The 14,631-nt window shown below is 54.9% G+C and overlaps 3 protein-coding genes across 3 annotated transcripts; 2 read left to right on the top strand and 1 right to left on the bottom strand.

The window, feature by feature from the left end:
• Window positions 1–573: 573 nt before the first annotated feature.
• On the bottom strand, window positions 574–2,403 carry GLRG_07231 (S4 domain-containing protein; the record flags this gene model as incomplete). The annotated part of the gene is made up of 3 exons (XM_008097916.1): window positions 574–1,572; window positions 1,636–2,214; window positions 2,362–2,403. The coding sequence occupies 3 exons, from the start codon at window positions 2,401–2,403 to the stop codon at window positions 574–576; spliced, it is 1,620 nt and encodes a 539-aa protein (XP_008096107.1).
• Window positions 2,404–3,265: 862 nt separating this feature from the next.
• On the top strand, window positions 3,266–4,589 carry GLRG_07230 (La domain-containing protein; the record flags this gene model as incomplete). Its single annotated transcript, XM_008097915.1, has 3 exons — window positions 3,266–3,520; window positions 3,583–4,379; window positions 4,442–4,589. 3 exons carry the CDS (start codon window positions 3,266–3,268, stop codon window positions 4,587–4,589), a joined length of 1,200 nt encoding a protein of 399 aa, XP_008096106.1.
• A 1,551-nt stretch (window positions 4,590–6,140) lies between these two features.
• On the top strand, window positions 6,141–7,967 carry GLRG_07229 (major facilitator superfamily transporter; the record flags this gene model as incomplete). Its single annotated transcript, XM_008097914.1, has 2 exons — window positions 6,141–6,588; window positions 6,646–7,967. 2 exons carry the CDS (start codon window positions 6,141–6,143, stop codon window positions 7,965–7,967), a joined length of 1,770 nt encoding a protein of 589 aa, XP_008096105.1.
• Between the last annotated feature and the right edge of the window lie 6,664 nt (window positions 7,968–14,631).

Below are 14,631 nucleotides of genomic sequence, written 5' to 3'. Positions count from 1 at the left end.
TTTTACTCGGATGAGGTTATGGAGAAGGAGGGGTCGAAGACGGCCTGGCATTACAGGTGTTTTCACTTACTTGGCATTTCATTTTCCTTGACGTCTTTGCTAGCTTTAGTTTCAGTGTGCTTTGAAAAGGATGATTCCCTAGAACTCTTTTTGGTCCCACTGTGTGTTGTTAACCTGTTTGACAGATAGGTCATTGTGCCGGTCAGAAGTTTCGCGTATGTCAAACAACCGCACAGCTTCCATCTTGTTGGTAAACTGATGGTTGGCTTCAGAGAAAATTACATGTGCCTCGGCAGCCTCAACCGATTGAAGGTATCAAAGGGAGTTGATCATTTGGGAATGTTTGGCGAGGCAGAGAGGATTATCATTTTCCCCTGCCATTGATGATGTACATAAAAAAAAAGACCATGTCTAAGGCTTTTTCTTTTTACATTGGCCTCTATATCCTGTTGTACAATGCCGCGTGTGCTCCCCAACCCCCCTCTTCCCCACTTGAGCGGCCACCCTCTCCCCCTCCCCGACACCACTTAGCGCCACCCTCTCGCACTTGTAAGCATCGTCGTCGTCACGCCTTTAATGCCTCCTCAGGTACCAGTTGAAGGCCAGCTGGTTGACCTCGTAAGCGAAGGGGGTGGGCACCTCGGCCATGCCGCGACGCGCGACGGGGTGGCGGAGGTAGACGGCAGCGCAGATGTTCTGGTTCACCTCTAGGTAGCGGGGGATGAAGGCGAACGGCGCCATGTAGCGCCGCGGCTCCCAAGGGGTCCAGTAGGGCTTGGACTCGTCGATTGGGTTCTCGGCGTCCTGGCGGAGCAGGTTTGCCAGCACCTTCTGCTCCTCCCGCGACAGCCCGTCGATCTGCCGACGGACCTCCTTGGAGGTGACGAGTTCATTGATGGTCTCAGTGGCGGCCTTTTCCTTGTGCGCGGTCTGCTGCTCCGGCTGCTGCCCCCCCTCGGCGGCGACGGCCTCAACGGCCTCGACCTTGGTGCCCTCGAGCTTGAAGTCCTTGAGCATGGCGGAGAGGTGGTCCATGACAGCGTTGGGATCGTTGGACGCTGCTTCGGCGTCGGCGACGCGGCCCGAGGAGGAGAGGACGCGCTTTGTTTCCGTCATGAAGGCGCGGAGCTGGCGCTTCTTGCGGGGGTTGAGGCCCTCGCCGTCGCTGATGAGGGACTTTGCGGAGCGGACGAGGGCCTTGAGCTGCTTGTGGTGCGCGGCGCGGCGTTCCTCCTCCGACACCGCACTCTCTTCTGTTGACGCGGCGGCAGCGGCATCATCGCCGCCCTCCTCGGCGGCAGCTGCGTCAGCCTCCTCAACGGCGGCCTCGGCAGCGGATTCAGCCTCGGCCTCGACAGGTGTGTCGGCTGCGGCCTGTTCTGAGGCTTCGGGGTCGAGGACGCGGCTCTTACCCTCCTTCGAGTCCCTGACGGCGTTCTTGGACTCCCAGTCCTCACCGGCGATGAACTTTGCATGGGCGGGGGTCTTGGCACGACCTGTGGCGTAAAGGACGGAGTCGATGTCGACCTGGAACATGTCGCCCGGGTTGAGCTTATAGGCACCATAACGCATCTGGAAGAGGCGGAGTCAGTATGGGTGTTGTTTTCCTTTTCCGTTTTGTTTCTTGGAGCTTACCGGCTTGCCGTTGACCTTGACGGCACCGTGTGTGCAGAACTGCTTGGCCTGGAGCGTGCTGCTGGCGAACATGGCACGGAAGATGGCGACGTCTAGTCTCCTCTCGAGCGGCGCGTAGGCCATCTGCATGTAGGGCGTCATCTCGTGGATGGGCCGGGCCAGCATCTGGCCCCTTGCGTCCCTTGTGATAAACCTCTGTGCTGGATGGCTGACCTGGCCAGCTGAGGCGCTAAGCGCGCGGACCCGGCGTTGTCGTTCCTGTTCAACCTGGGAGAAGTTGGCGGCGGTGGGCGTGCGGTCCTTGGAGCCAGGTTCGGCGTGCAGGCCGGAGCCGCGGCCGGCGGCCTGCTCTGAGCCGTCGAAGGAGGCGAGATACTCGGGCGGCATGTCGACGGCAGAGAAGAGGCGGCGGGAGAAGGCGCGGTTCCAGTCCGACTCCTTGATATGGGCGCCGTGGTAGCCACGGGTCACGGACTTTGCCGCCCATTTCTGCTGGAAGAAGGTCCTGTTACGATTTTGCCTCACGTTCGCTCTGGCGATGTTGAACAGGTTGTATTTGTTCCATGACTGGCGGAGTTTCTGTCGGCGGAGTATCGGCGGTCAACTTCTGTTCGTGGTCCCGTGTCGCGAGGACAAGTGCTCGTGTGCCGCATCAGGTTCACAGCGGAATCAGGGGAACGCTGCAATTGACACACGAGCTAGGGCGATGAATGCAGAAGAACTTACAGGCTTGGTCAAGCTGTACCACTTGGGCTTTCTACCTCTCATGTTGGGCTAATTGGGATGATATGGTCGGGTGCTAGGTGCTGGAGGATGGCGACAGCTTCAGGAGCATCGGGACGCAGAGACGGAAATTTTGGTGATGGCACGGCATCTCCCGATGAGACGGTACGTACCTCAGCCGGCCTTGACTGAGGAGCTCTCTCGCGTGGTCACGTGCACCAGCATATGATGGGTGGATTAGGTAATGTGCTTACCTAAGGGGGGAAAAGGTCCCTGGAGCTTGAGGCTGGAGGCTCAGAACAGCGCGCAAAAGTTCCCCTAGGATCAGGCCGGTACGTACCCAGCCTCCCGTAGTATTAACTATGCTCACTGTCACCCGTGTGGTCGATTTTTTCAGTCCCCCCCACCTAGCCAAGTGGAGATCAAATGCGGGCGGTGTAGCATCGAACGCGCGCAACCCGCTGCGGCAGAAACTGGAGCTCTCGCTCGTGCATGCGAATTCTCGTCGCAAAATCCTCACTGCTGGGGGAACCGCCGCTCTTTTTTTTTTCTGCCATTCCCGCGCCACTACTACTACCGAACAATTGTTATTTTCCCACCCGGTAGTATCCAAAAACTCCAACACCAAGACGCCCCCGAATAAAAGTCATTCGTGGTACCAGAGCTACATCAATCGCATTGACTGGTTCTTCTTGCTGTAAGCTTTCTCCGAATTACTCACCTTTTTCTCTGTGACTCCCCTGGCTGCCTACCCCGCCACACAATATTCCTACAACCTTACCTTTGAGCCTCTCCCCTTCGCCGTGTCACTCACGCCTGTACACGCACGAGAAAAAATCATCCTCGAGAAGAACCCGTAATTGATCGTCTTCTTGTTGTACAGAATATCCATCCCTTACAATCCACGATGAGCGCCGCCGAGGAAACCAAGCCTGTCGAGGCTGTTGCCGCCGAGGCGCCCGCCCAGGCTGAGGAGCCTGTGAAGGCCGAGGAGACTGTCCAGACGGAGGAGTCCGAGGTTAAGCCTGCAGAGTCCGAGAAGAAGGACGCCAACATCATCAAGACAACCGCCCGGATTGACAACAAGCAGCACGCCAACAACGTGAAGTTCGACCCTTCGCTTCTGCAGGAGACAGACGACCCCGTCGAGATCCGCAAGCAGGTAAGGCGCCGCATCTGCGTGAACCAGGCATGATCGCCTTGGCTAACGGCTACTAAATCTAGGTCGAGTTCTACCTTTCCGACAGCAACCTGCCCCACGACAAGTACTTGTGGGAGCTTACTGGCGGGTTCGAGAACAAGCCTATTCCCCTCAAGACCATCACCAACTTCAAGCGCATGCGCCGCTTCCAGCCCTACTCCGCCATTGTCGCTGCCCTGAAGGAGAGCACCCAGGTCAACATTGCTGGTGAGGAAGGCGAGGAGACCATCCAGCGCAAGCAGGCTTACGCCCCCGGCAGCGACAAGTACAACGCCCGCTGCGTCTACGTCAAGGGCTTTGGCGACGAGGAGCCCTCCACCCAGTTTGATCTCGAGGCCTTCTTCACCCAGTTCGGCCCCATCAACGCTGTCCGCCTCCGTCGCACCAACGAGAAGCTCTTCAAGGGCTCCGTCTTTGTCGAGTTCCCCGACGAGGAGGCTGCCCAGAAGTTTGTCGCCCTCGACCCCAAGCCCAAGTGGAAGGACCACGACCTGAAGATCATGCCCAAGATCGACTACGTTAAGGAGAAGAGCGCTCTGATCAACGCCGGCAAGCTCGAGCCCAACACCTCGCGCCGATTCTTTGAGGGTAAGGAGGGCAACGACCGTGGCGGACGCGGCCGTGGTCGTGGTGGCCGTGGTGGCAACTTCGGCAAGGATGACTGGAAGCAACGCCGCGACCACGACCAGAAGAACGGCTTCAAGGGCGGCCGTGGTGGACGTGGTGGCCGCGGCCGTGGCCGTGGCGGAGACCGCCGGGGCGGACGCGATAACCAGGAGAACCGCAAGGACCCCAGCGAGATCACGAGCGACCGCAACGCGTACGTATTCGAAATTCTTTTCCTACGCCTGGAGCGAGCACCTTTACTGACCAGTCCTACAGTGGCAAGCCTACCATCCAGGCCACGAACGACAAGGGCGAGGTTGTCGCGGAAGATAAGAACGACAACGGCAAGCGCGCCCGCGAGGACGATGGCGCCGCCCAGCCCGAGGCGAAGAAGGTCGACACCAAGACGGACGTCGCCGCATGAGGCGAACGGGGTGGACATCTATCCATTGTGACTTGGATTCCTCTGAAACAAGATACCACTTACAAAAGCAACTTTGTCGGACTCGATTTTTTTTTTCTTTTGGCTCTCTTGCCCGTTGATAAAACGAGGCAAACGGTCTACGGCGTTGATGGGACTTGGCTTTAGGTATAGCTGGCTTAGAGGTCTGGTTGTTACGAATAGCATGAGCATGTGACCTTACTCGGATAGTACCTCCCGTCTTGCAAGATTGCAACTGCGAGAATTATCCGTCCCTACTTATCAGCGGATATACGGCGCTCTGTGTCACATCAATCAAGATATTTCTGACCATTTGCAACGATTGTTCTGCTCTTGACTTGACTGAATTGGCGTGAGGGCGGCACGAGGAAAGCGCATCGCTCACTTGCTTGATTGAGCATCAATCAGCTGCTGCGATGCAGGCATCTCCAATCGCGGGCTGGTAACCATTGATTAAAGAGCAATTAAGCCTCAGTACCTCCCCCCTCGCATGTAGGGCAACGACCGAAATCGCAGAGATGCAGCACGTTCAAGGATCTCGGCGTCACAGTTCTAAGATCGAAAGGGTTGCACGCTGTGACAGGTACACTACACAACCAAGCCACGGCAGTGGTCAGCTCCATCTAAATGCAGAGCGAACCAACGGGAGGTGTCGTCCGAAAGCCAGGAGCCCTGGCTCGGCTGCCGATTCGGCACCGGGCACCGGGCCGGGCAGGCGAAATTACGGAGTACGGAGGCAAAATCACGGACACTCGGCACCGGCAATTTATTCCCCTTCGCTGCGCCATGCACGCTTCCAAGAGGCACGGCATTTGTGCTGTTGTACGGTATGTCCGCCTTATCCCAGGCTCCATTCCCACATTTCCACTGTCTCAGTGACAACTTGTTGCCGGCCATGGCCTTTGGTAATGTGATAATAGAAAGGGTCTAAGCACCTGGAGAACGATGCAAGCGATCGGGTATCTCTGCGCTTAGCGCCGCGTCATAGAGCATCATGTGGCCAAGGAAGGCCGCCCCATACGTACCTGTGTCTGCCCGAGGCAGCTAGCCTCGGTATGCTACGTCTTTTCACATTTACCCATGTCAGCAGACGGCATTGTACAGCAAGTCGATCTACCTGGTAAGTATCCGGGGCCAGAGATATCGGCAAGGCGTCCACCTTGCCGAAGGAGCAGCTACATGGCCAATGAAGTAGTCATGCACGGCGGGCCACAGCTCTGGGGAAACGCTGGCTGGGGCCAGCCGGATTTAAGAGATTTCGTTGAGAATTCCGACTGATTCATTCCTTCAAAGGAGCCTGCATGTCCCATCGCTTTGCTTTATAATTGAAGGGCGTCTCCGGCTAGGTTTCTGGTGCTGCTGAGTGGATTCCAGCTTCAATATTTTGCCCTATTCGTCCAAGGCTTGCTGCCCCTGCCTGTCTTCTCTCGCATTATTAGTATACTCTTACAATACTATCAGCGCCAAGTTACACACCTGGCATGCTGAGAGACAGACATTAGCTGTCTTTTTCACCCACAGACTGATCCGGTGATGGCGGACACAAACAAAACAACTTCCGCAACACAATACAATGAGCCTAATCATGACGGCCAGTCAATAAAGCCCCATTGCAAGACGCTGAGACAAGAGGTCGAGGGGACACTCGCCGCGGCGGCGGAAAAGGAAGTACAAGAGAAACAGACGGACTCGCGGCTTTCAACTTCCTCGGAAGGCAGCGACAGCAGCTCGGGGCACAGTGGGCATGCCCTCCAGAGCACGAGAAGCGCCCGGTCGCGCTCCCTCTCAAGGACGATATCCGAAGTGAGAGATGGCATCGAGAACAGACGAGACCTGGAACTAGGCCCGCAACCAGAGTCGGAAAAGACGCCGACCTTTAAAACCCCACGGGATCCTAACTTGGTGGCATGGGATGGCCCAAACGACCCTGGAAACCCGAAACAATGGTCCATGAGGAGAAAATGGGCAGCAGTCTTCTGCGGTATGCTGATTTCCTGTTGTGTAAGACAAGACTCGCTCGCTCACTAAACGTCACCAGTGTCATGCTTCACCCTCCTCTCACCAGTCTCCTCGTCCATGGTCGCACCCGCCCTGGAGGCCATTGGCAGTGAGTTCAACATCACCAGCTCCTTTGAGAAGGCTCTTGTCCTCTCCATCTTCGTCCTCGCCTACGCCATCGGCCCTTTGGCGTGGGGCCCCCTCTCGGAGATCTACGGACGCATTGTCGTCCTCCAGCTCACGAACATCCTATACATGTGCTTCAATCTCGGGTGCGGCCTCGCCCGCACAAAGGGCCAGATCATAGCGTTCCGTTTTTTCGCCGGCCTCGGCGGCTCCGCGCCTCTCGCCATCGGTGGTGGTGTTCTTGCAGACCTTTTTGAGCCCGAGCAACGCGGCAAGGCTATTTCGATTTATACGCTCATGCCAATGCTTGGGCCAGCCGTCGGTCCAATTGCTGGCGGCTTCGTCACGCAAAACACGACGTGGCGTTGGATCTTCTATAGCACTACGATCCTCACTGCCGTCATCCAATTCATTGGCATCTTCGTCCTCCAAGAGACTTACGCGCCCGTGCTCCTTACCCGAAGGAAGAACCGCCTCATCGAGGAGACGGGCAACGCCGCGTTACATACCGAATTCGACAACCCCGATCGTACCATGGCCCGCACGCTCAGCATCGCCTTGACTCGTCCATTCCGCCTCCTCATCACCCAACCGTTGGTGCAGTTCCTGGCGCTGTACATGATGTACCTCTACGGCCTGATGTACCTCGTTCTGTCGACCTTTCCCGCACTCTGGACTGGCGAGTACGGCCAATCTGTCGGCATCGGCGGACTGAACTACATCTCCCTGGGTCTTGGCTTCTTCATCGGAGCGCAGACAGCTGCGCCGATGCAGGACCGCATTTACGCTGCCCTGAAGCGTCGGTACGTCCCCGACGGCGGCCCCGGACGCCCCGAGTTCCGCGTGCCGATGATGATCCCAGGTGCCCTGCTGGTCCCGGCGGGGCTGCTGATCTACGGCTGGACGGCGCAGAGCCACACGCACTGGATCGCGCCCAATATTGGTGCGGTCATCTTCTGCATCGGGGTGATTGTCGGGTTCCAGTGCATTCAGGGCTATCTGGTCGACACGTACACCAGGTACGCCGCGAGCGCGGTGGCGGCGGCGACGGTGCTGAGGAGCTTGGCGGGTTTCGGGTTCCCTCTGTTCGCGCCAAGTATGTACGAAAAGCTGGGTTATGGCTGGGGCAATTCGGTGCTTGCGTTGATGGGCGTGGCGATTGGGTGGCCTGGGCCGTTGTTATTATGGAAGTTTGGGCCGACGTTGAGGAAGAAGAGCCAGTATGCTGCCGGTTGAAAAGCGTTTGAGATGGCCCTGCGATAAGAGTAGTCGAAAGGCAATTGAGTCTCTACAGGCGTCCTTTGGCATTGGCAACATGTCCTAATTGGTCCACATTTTAGGACGTTTCCCCCCTGGTGACAGGTTATATCCATTTAGAGCATGTATAGCATGACATACAAGCAACTAGATTCAGTATTCACCGTATACAGTGCATATTTATGGCAGATATACAGAATGATGCTACCAAGCTCTTGGGTTGGGGCGTGGGAGGTTAGCAAACCGTTCAACAACAAGCTCAAATTAATAGAAGACCAAGATATGAGAGCCAATATTTCTGTCCCTTTCTGTGACCGTATCTCGTTCTGGTGCTGATAGGAGTGGGTCTTGGTTAGAGTTCAGATCAGCCCTGGTGACACTCCTCGAAAGCATACAGGCACAGGAACAGGATGGCCAAGCTTAAAGAAATTTGCGGATAGTGTGGTGCTCTACGCAACTAGACTCAGAGGCGAGATATGGCGAGGTGCGGGGCACCAATGCTCGTTCGTTTACAAAGTCTGGTTATTGGGATGTATCTCCCTCAGCCGGATCGTTATGGACTGGCCGTAACCTTCCTATAGACTGATGACTCGGTCTTCAGTAAAGTCCATGGTGATATTGACTGGCCGTAACGCAAGTGACGTGCTAGATACATGTTAATGTAGTCGCTTAGATACATGGTAGTATCAGTTTCTAAAGAGAACGGCATTTGGAAATAAGCTTAATGTACTCGATTAGGTCGCTCAATCCCAATTTTCAAGGTGTGTTGAGGAGTTTACCTGAGTAAACTAGGCTTAAAGTCACACATATAAACTGTACGTAAACAAGTTGGCATCTCATAGGATTATTAAAGTTTATATTAAGATTTATGTATACGCATCTCTAAGCTACCTCTTACTCGACTTTCGTATACGTTTGAATTGGCTTTAGCTTCATGCCTATAATAAACTCCTGCGTTCATCATATTCTAAGCGAAACTACTCATTGACTGATGTTATCCTGTGGTTGACTTTAATTAGTGTCTGTAGTTGTCGTAGGTTTGTTGAATGGTCTAGATGCTTCGTCACCGATCAATAGCGATCCCAGACATCGAATCTCACAGTGGTTATGTAACAATTGTGATGACGGCGGCCATAGATACTGGTAAACGTATTGATTATATGAAGTCCATAGATACGATTGACTGCTTAATACCGTCTTCCAGCTATTTGACGTTAACATAACGTTGACCTTAAGTGGCCTGCACATAATAAACTTTCTTCTAGTATCTAGCTTGGCATTCGATAAACTTTAGTTTGCCGACATCACCCTCGATAGTAAAACTCATGACCTCCTCACGGAAGTATGTATACTTGACCGCGCTCCCAACGCGTTGCTAAGTTAACGCCCTACCCGTCTGTATCACTACGGACTTTGGAGCCAATCTCCGCCAACGATGATCGTAAATCAAAACTGTTTTGGGCACGTCGTTTATCAACTGTAACCTGGTTAACATCGGACATGGAATTGTAAGCTGCGTCATGACCTACAAATACATATTTCATACTCCGAAACCATGTGTAAATTCAGGCAATTATGAGCGTAATCGTTATGCCCTCAAGGCAAAGCTAATTATCGTATTACCGGCTGGCTGGGGAAATGTTGCTTACAGGTACGCTATGGGTTTAACTCCAGCAGCAGAATAAAATACAATCGCTATTGTGACTGAGGCGAACCTGGAGTGGGATCGGGGAGCGGCTCACAATCTTTAGGAAGCCAGCGCCGGCAGACCGACGTTGTCCTCGATGACCGGGAACCATACCAGAGCGCTCAGAACCTCAGCGTAAACGATCAACAGAACGGACCTCAACGCTGTTTTCTTGCAATACGCCGTCTTCTTTGAAACACATAAGAACTGGTGGTTGAACACAGTGTTACTGCGTGACGAGCCTGAATGGGTACTCTCGGAACCACGAATGCTGGAGCCGGTATGGAGCTTGCTTACTATCTAGCCCCGGTGGTAGAATACGATCCTACGGGTACTTATTTCAACTCTAGAGGAAGCGTTCCCCGATGGCAATGTTCATTTCACCTCACTCTTCCCGCTCTGTCTCTGGGGCCAATAATGGCCAAACACGAATAGAAACGTTTATCAAAGGACTAGGCATGTTTGGGTGTATGCTTGAAATCCCTCTCCATAAAATCGTCTGCCGTTTTTTGTCTTGGTAAAGGTCAAACTATCTCTTTGTTTTCGATCCCGGCAATTTTTAATCAATAGACTTCCGGCCCAGCTACTGACCCTTGGCAAATTCCAACACACAAAGTATCACATCGCATAAGTATAACCCCGGGTTACTGATCGATGGACGCTACTCCTCTTAGACTAAGAGCCCAAGTGATCAAACTCGGAAGCCTCGCATGCGGCCGTGTTTCCACAAGCCACACGGTCTTCTCTGGGCCGTCCGGTGGCCCTGTAGCGTGACGTGGCTTGCAGTTGGAGATTGCCAGGCCTTTCTACTTTGGAGCCGTAAGGTAACAACACCCCCCGAACCTCGTTGGCGGACAGGAAAAGACACCAAGGAGCCGCCACGGTTGGCAGGTCAATCTTTGGTCGGAAGGCAGCGTTGGAATCAAGTGCGACGGGCTTTTAGAGCCAAGCACCGTCCTATCATGGAGGAGACTCAAGCTCCGGTAGTCAATACAACAGGAGACGGAACCGGGACGAATGTGGGCTTTGACAACACCGATCCGTGGCACCGACATAATGTCACCATATTTTGAGGCACACAATGGTCGCTCATACATCTGCCAACCGCAGGATAGGGAGTAACATGGCGCCATATATCAACCAAGGAAGCGTAAGAAAGTCAGTAAAAGCAATTCAGGTGATACCATAGCTGCCGTAAAAGTCTCCGACATCGCTCGACCGCATCATGCAATGCAGGCCTCCCTGCAGACCCTGCCTGTCTAGCTTCAACTTCCCCAGTGCCAGCGTCGCCCCAACGCCCGGCATCCCGTCATCACCGTACAGAACCTTATGTCGCAGGCCTCTAATTCGAGTCGCACGCATACCGAGGCGCTACCCGTAAGAAAATTGGCTTCCGTGTGACCGAGGGAGGAGACGGTGGTGCTTACCGGCCCGTTGCGGGGGAGGTGACATCGTCCAACACCCCTCGGATCCAGACTTTGAACTATCGTGGAAACTTTTGGGGGGAAAAGGGGGACGGTGGGAGGGGAACTCGATATTCCAGACAGCCCGGAAGGATTGGCGAGGACCTCTCATCTATTTCTTTAAATGGAGGTCGTTTGGTATTCATGGCGATTGCGCGCGGCTTGGCCGTATTCGGAAACGCCCAGGTCGGAGGGGAGGCTTCCTTGCCACTCCGCGATGGCGATGATGACAGCGGCGCAGCAGCAGTGGACGATTTTGTTGGAGCTGCACGCAATATTAAAGACGCGTCTTAACGGTCATACATGCCATTGCAAGTTAGGCTGCTGTATGTTCCGCAGACGGAGGTGATTGCGACGCTTACTACTGCTTATCCAATAATAAAAGGAGCAGGCCAGCCAGGGCCTGCTTGAGCTGCTCCCCTCTCAGGTGGCCGAAATGGGCTCGCACCACACGATATGATGGATCGATGCCATATTCTGAGCTGAGCAGCAGGGAGCGCTAGCTTCCACTCGATGGACCGATCGGACCAGACTCTAATGTCAGGGGGGGACTATATCGCGAGTCTTATAGCCCGACACCTGGGTAGGTAGTTCGTCCCGTCGGATGCAGATTACGGCGGCTCGACGGGAGAAATACACGCTTGGAAGAGGGGCACTACGGACAGACGGAAGTGAATCTGCACACCGGCATCCAACGGGGTTCAGAGACCTCATCCCAATCCCAGAGGTTCCGCTCCATAGACCTGGAAGCCTTTGCCCTCGTCCCAGACCAAACCTTCCAGGACCTGTGAAAACGAAATGGTAGATCTCAGATGGCGGCCCAGCCAAAGTTGAACCGAACCTGGGTTCATTGCACAACATGCGTGCTCATGCCGCGCTCCCAGCCCGCCAGCTGGGTACCCTACGGAGGGCCCCGAAGGATCGACTGCTGTCTTCCTCTGTCCATGCCGTGACCCAAGGTCTACCTGCAGGTCCACGGCACCCGAACGGTTGCCGCGGGGCTTGGGGGAAGGGGAGTGGCGACGAGCCCACCCATCAATGGTCCAGCACAGAAACGAGATGGCCGCGAGCAAACCATCCAAGGCCCCCCGCTCCGTCCTCCTCCTCACCTAGTGCCTTGATTAATGCGCCGCTGCTCCATGTTGAGAGAGATTGGCTGCCTTTGCAATCTTGCCATGCATGTCTGCAGTCGAGCGCACGCTGCAACCCTAGACGTGCTGTTAGTCGTACCGGGCGTCTGAAGCAGCTGGTTTCGTGCGTTTGAATACCCAGAAGATCAGGACACGAGCACCCCCTCCAATTTCTCCCCCCCCTCGCCCCCAAGAATAGTACCCTTCTGAGAGGCAACATATCCATCAGAGGCCGCTTCTCCAATCTGTGAGATCCCGATAGAGCTGCTTGCATACTGACGGCGGCCGGCTGCCTTGACAGAGTTTAACCGGCACGTGTGGGCAACTATAGAACACGTCCTTTCCCCCGACCGACCCCGGATCTTGAGATTAGGTGTTGGGCTTGAAGTCAGGCACCGTCGGCACACGTGGATAGTCAGTCATGATCCGAGAAAGGCCGCGACAGCAGTGGCCCTGACCCGACAGATGTCATACTCGCAGGCCTGGGTGCCCCGTGTGGAACGGCCGTCTCATCCCGTGCGGGCTGTCCGAGGCTTATGGGAGGGCTGGGACGCACTCCAGAAGAAACTGGTCTCAAGGCCGGTCGACCGGGTTAGCATGACGTGGTAATGCTTGGTGGCATCGAGTCTGGGCGCCCGAGGTGTTTCTATGAGCATCCCCGTTTGGGCTCGCTGCGATACTTGAGGGTCGCAAGCAGCCGGAAGGACACAGCAATCCACCCCCCCCCTTCTGAGTCGGCCTCCCGACTATAGCTCGTTAAACGTTTCAACGCCAGTAGGGCCATACTGTCCATCTTTGATGCGACCCTGATCGTAAACTGATCGGTAGCAGAAACGGCGGGATCCTCCATGATCAGCGGGGCGGCATGTCGCGAGAGGGACTTTGGCTCCAGGAAGAGGTGACCTTTTTTTCCCCCGCGGTTCCTCGCGATGTTGCAGCAGCCGCTGGGGAAACTCACCCGAACACATTCTGTTATGAAGGCCGGGCATCGTGTCGATCCCCGAGAAGCCGGGTATGATTCAATGCCAGAGCCGTTGGCCGTCATCCTTGGGAGTGTGTGGGAAGGCGGCCAACAAGCCCCCAGGAGCGTTTGTTCTCAGGCGCTGAAACGCGACTGACGAGCAAGTAGCAGACTCGTGTCCCAATGGTTTGGTAGCCGGGCCATGATGAGGTCTGGTTGAGATCTAGTTTCCATCGATCAAAAGGTGAGTACACGACATTGTTACCCCTGCATGGAAGAGCGGCCCAGATGCCGAACCCCCCGAACGAGGGAATCCCCCCCTGATCTTGCGTTGCTTCAAAGTTCCGAAGACGACCCCTGGTATAGATCTGCTGCGATGCCTCGAAGCCTAAATCATAACGAGTGAGGCAAGCCCATGCAGGATGGTTGCTTCATCTAACAGCGGGAGCAGCTCCGTATAATGTCTGCAAGCTTCCGGAAATACCCTAGACCATCCGTCGTCATTTGCTCCCCAGGTTTGACAAGAGGGCGCGATAGCATTTTAGGACTTTGACGTGTTGGCCAGGGTATATGATGGTTACGGTGACGGCAGGTGACGGTAGTCGGATGCGCGGTGACGAGTTGTTGGCTGAGAGGATTCCATGACGGCGTCATCGAGCCAAGGTAACACGGTGACACAATGACACGAAGGCATCAAGCCAACGGAGGCCAGGGTCATGCGCTCCGACTGGGACGACATTGGGATGAAACTATCCGTCACGTACGCTGCACCAAAGAAGAAATATATCCCTGTGTTCCAGTCATGACTGATGGTTGACGCAGAAGGCAACTGAATCAGAATGCGTTGCAACGGGTGCGAAAAAAGAAAGGAAAAAAAGACATTTGTCGGCCCGGGCTGTCTGCGGATGCCACGTGGTTGTGAAGGGCGAAGGGAAACAAATCACGTCCAGTTGGGCGACAGTGGGCCGAGACGACACGAAGGAGAGCGGAATGGCTACCTCTTCGGTGGCATGTGGGAAAGATATTATGAGAGAGCGACATGGCCGGGGACGCTACGCTATGCGCAGAATAAGCAGTATAAGTGAGTAGCATTGCATGACCAAATTTGGTGAATACCACCTTGGTTATATGAAGCATGATGGTAGAAGCATTGAGAAGTAGCTCGCTTTATGCTCTGACGTTACCGAAAGCCAACACTGTGTCGAGGCTGGCGGACTCCGAGTGCCCCATGAGATGGTCAGGACATGCGGCCAGAACAGGTGGCCACTGGCGTTGGTGGAGTTGGACAACAGAACCAGGCCTATAGACGTTGGAGTTGAGTTGGACTGGAGTAAACAGTCAGTACGAACGGCACAACGCTCACATGTCATTGGTGTCTGAAGGGGATTGTATTACGGATACT

This window comes from Colletotrichum graminicola (genome assembly GCF_000149035.1).
Source record: "Colletotrichum graminicola M1.001 genomic scaffold supercont1.29, whole genome shotgun sequence".
Taxonomy (NCBI): domain Eukaryota; kingdom Fungi; phylum Ascomycota; class Sordariomycetes; order Glomerellales; family Glomerellaceae; genus Colletotrichum; species Colletotrichum graminicola.
The sequence above is the reverse complement of the archived record's forward strand: the minus strand, read 5'-3'. Positions and strand labels throughout refer to the sequence as shown.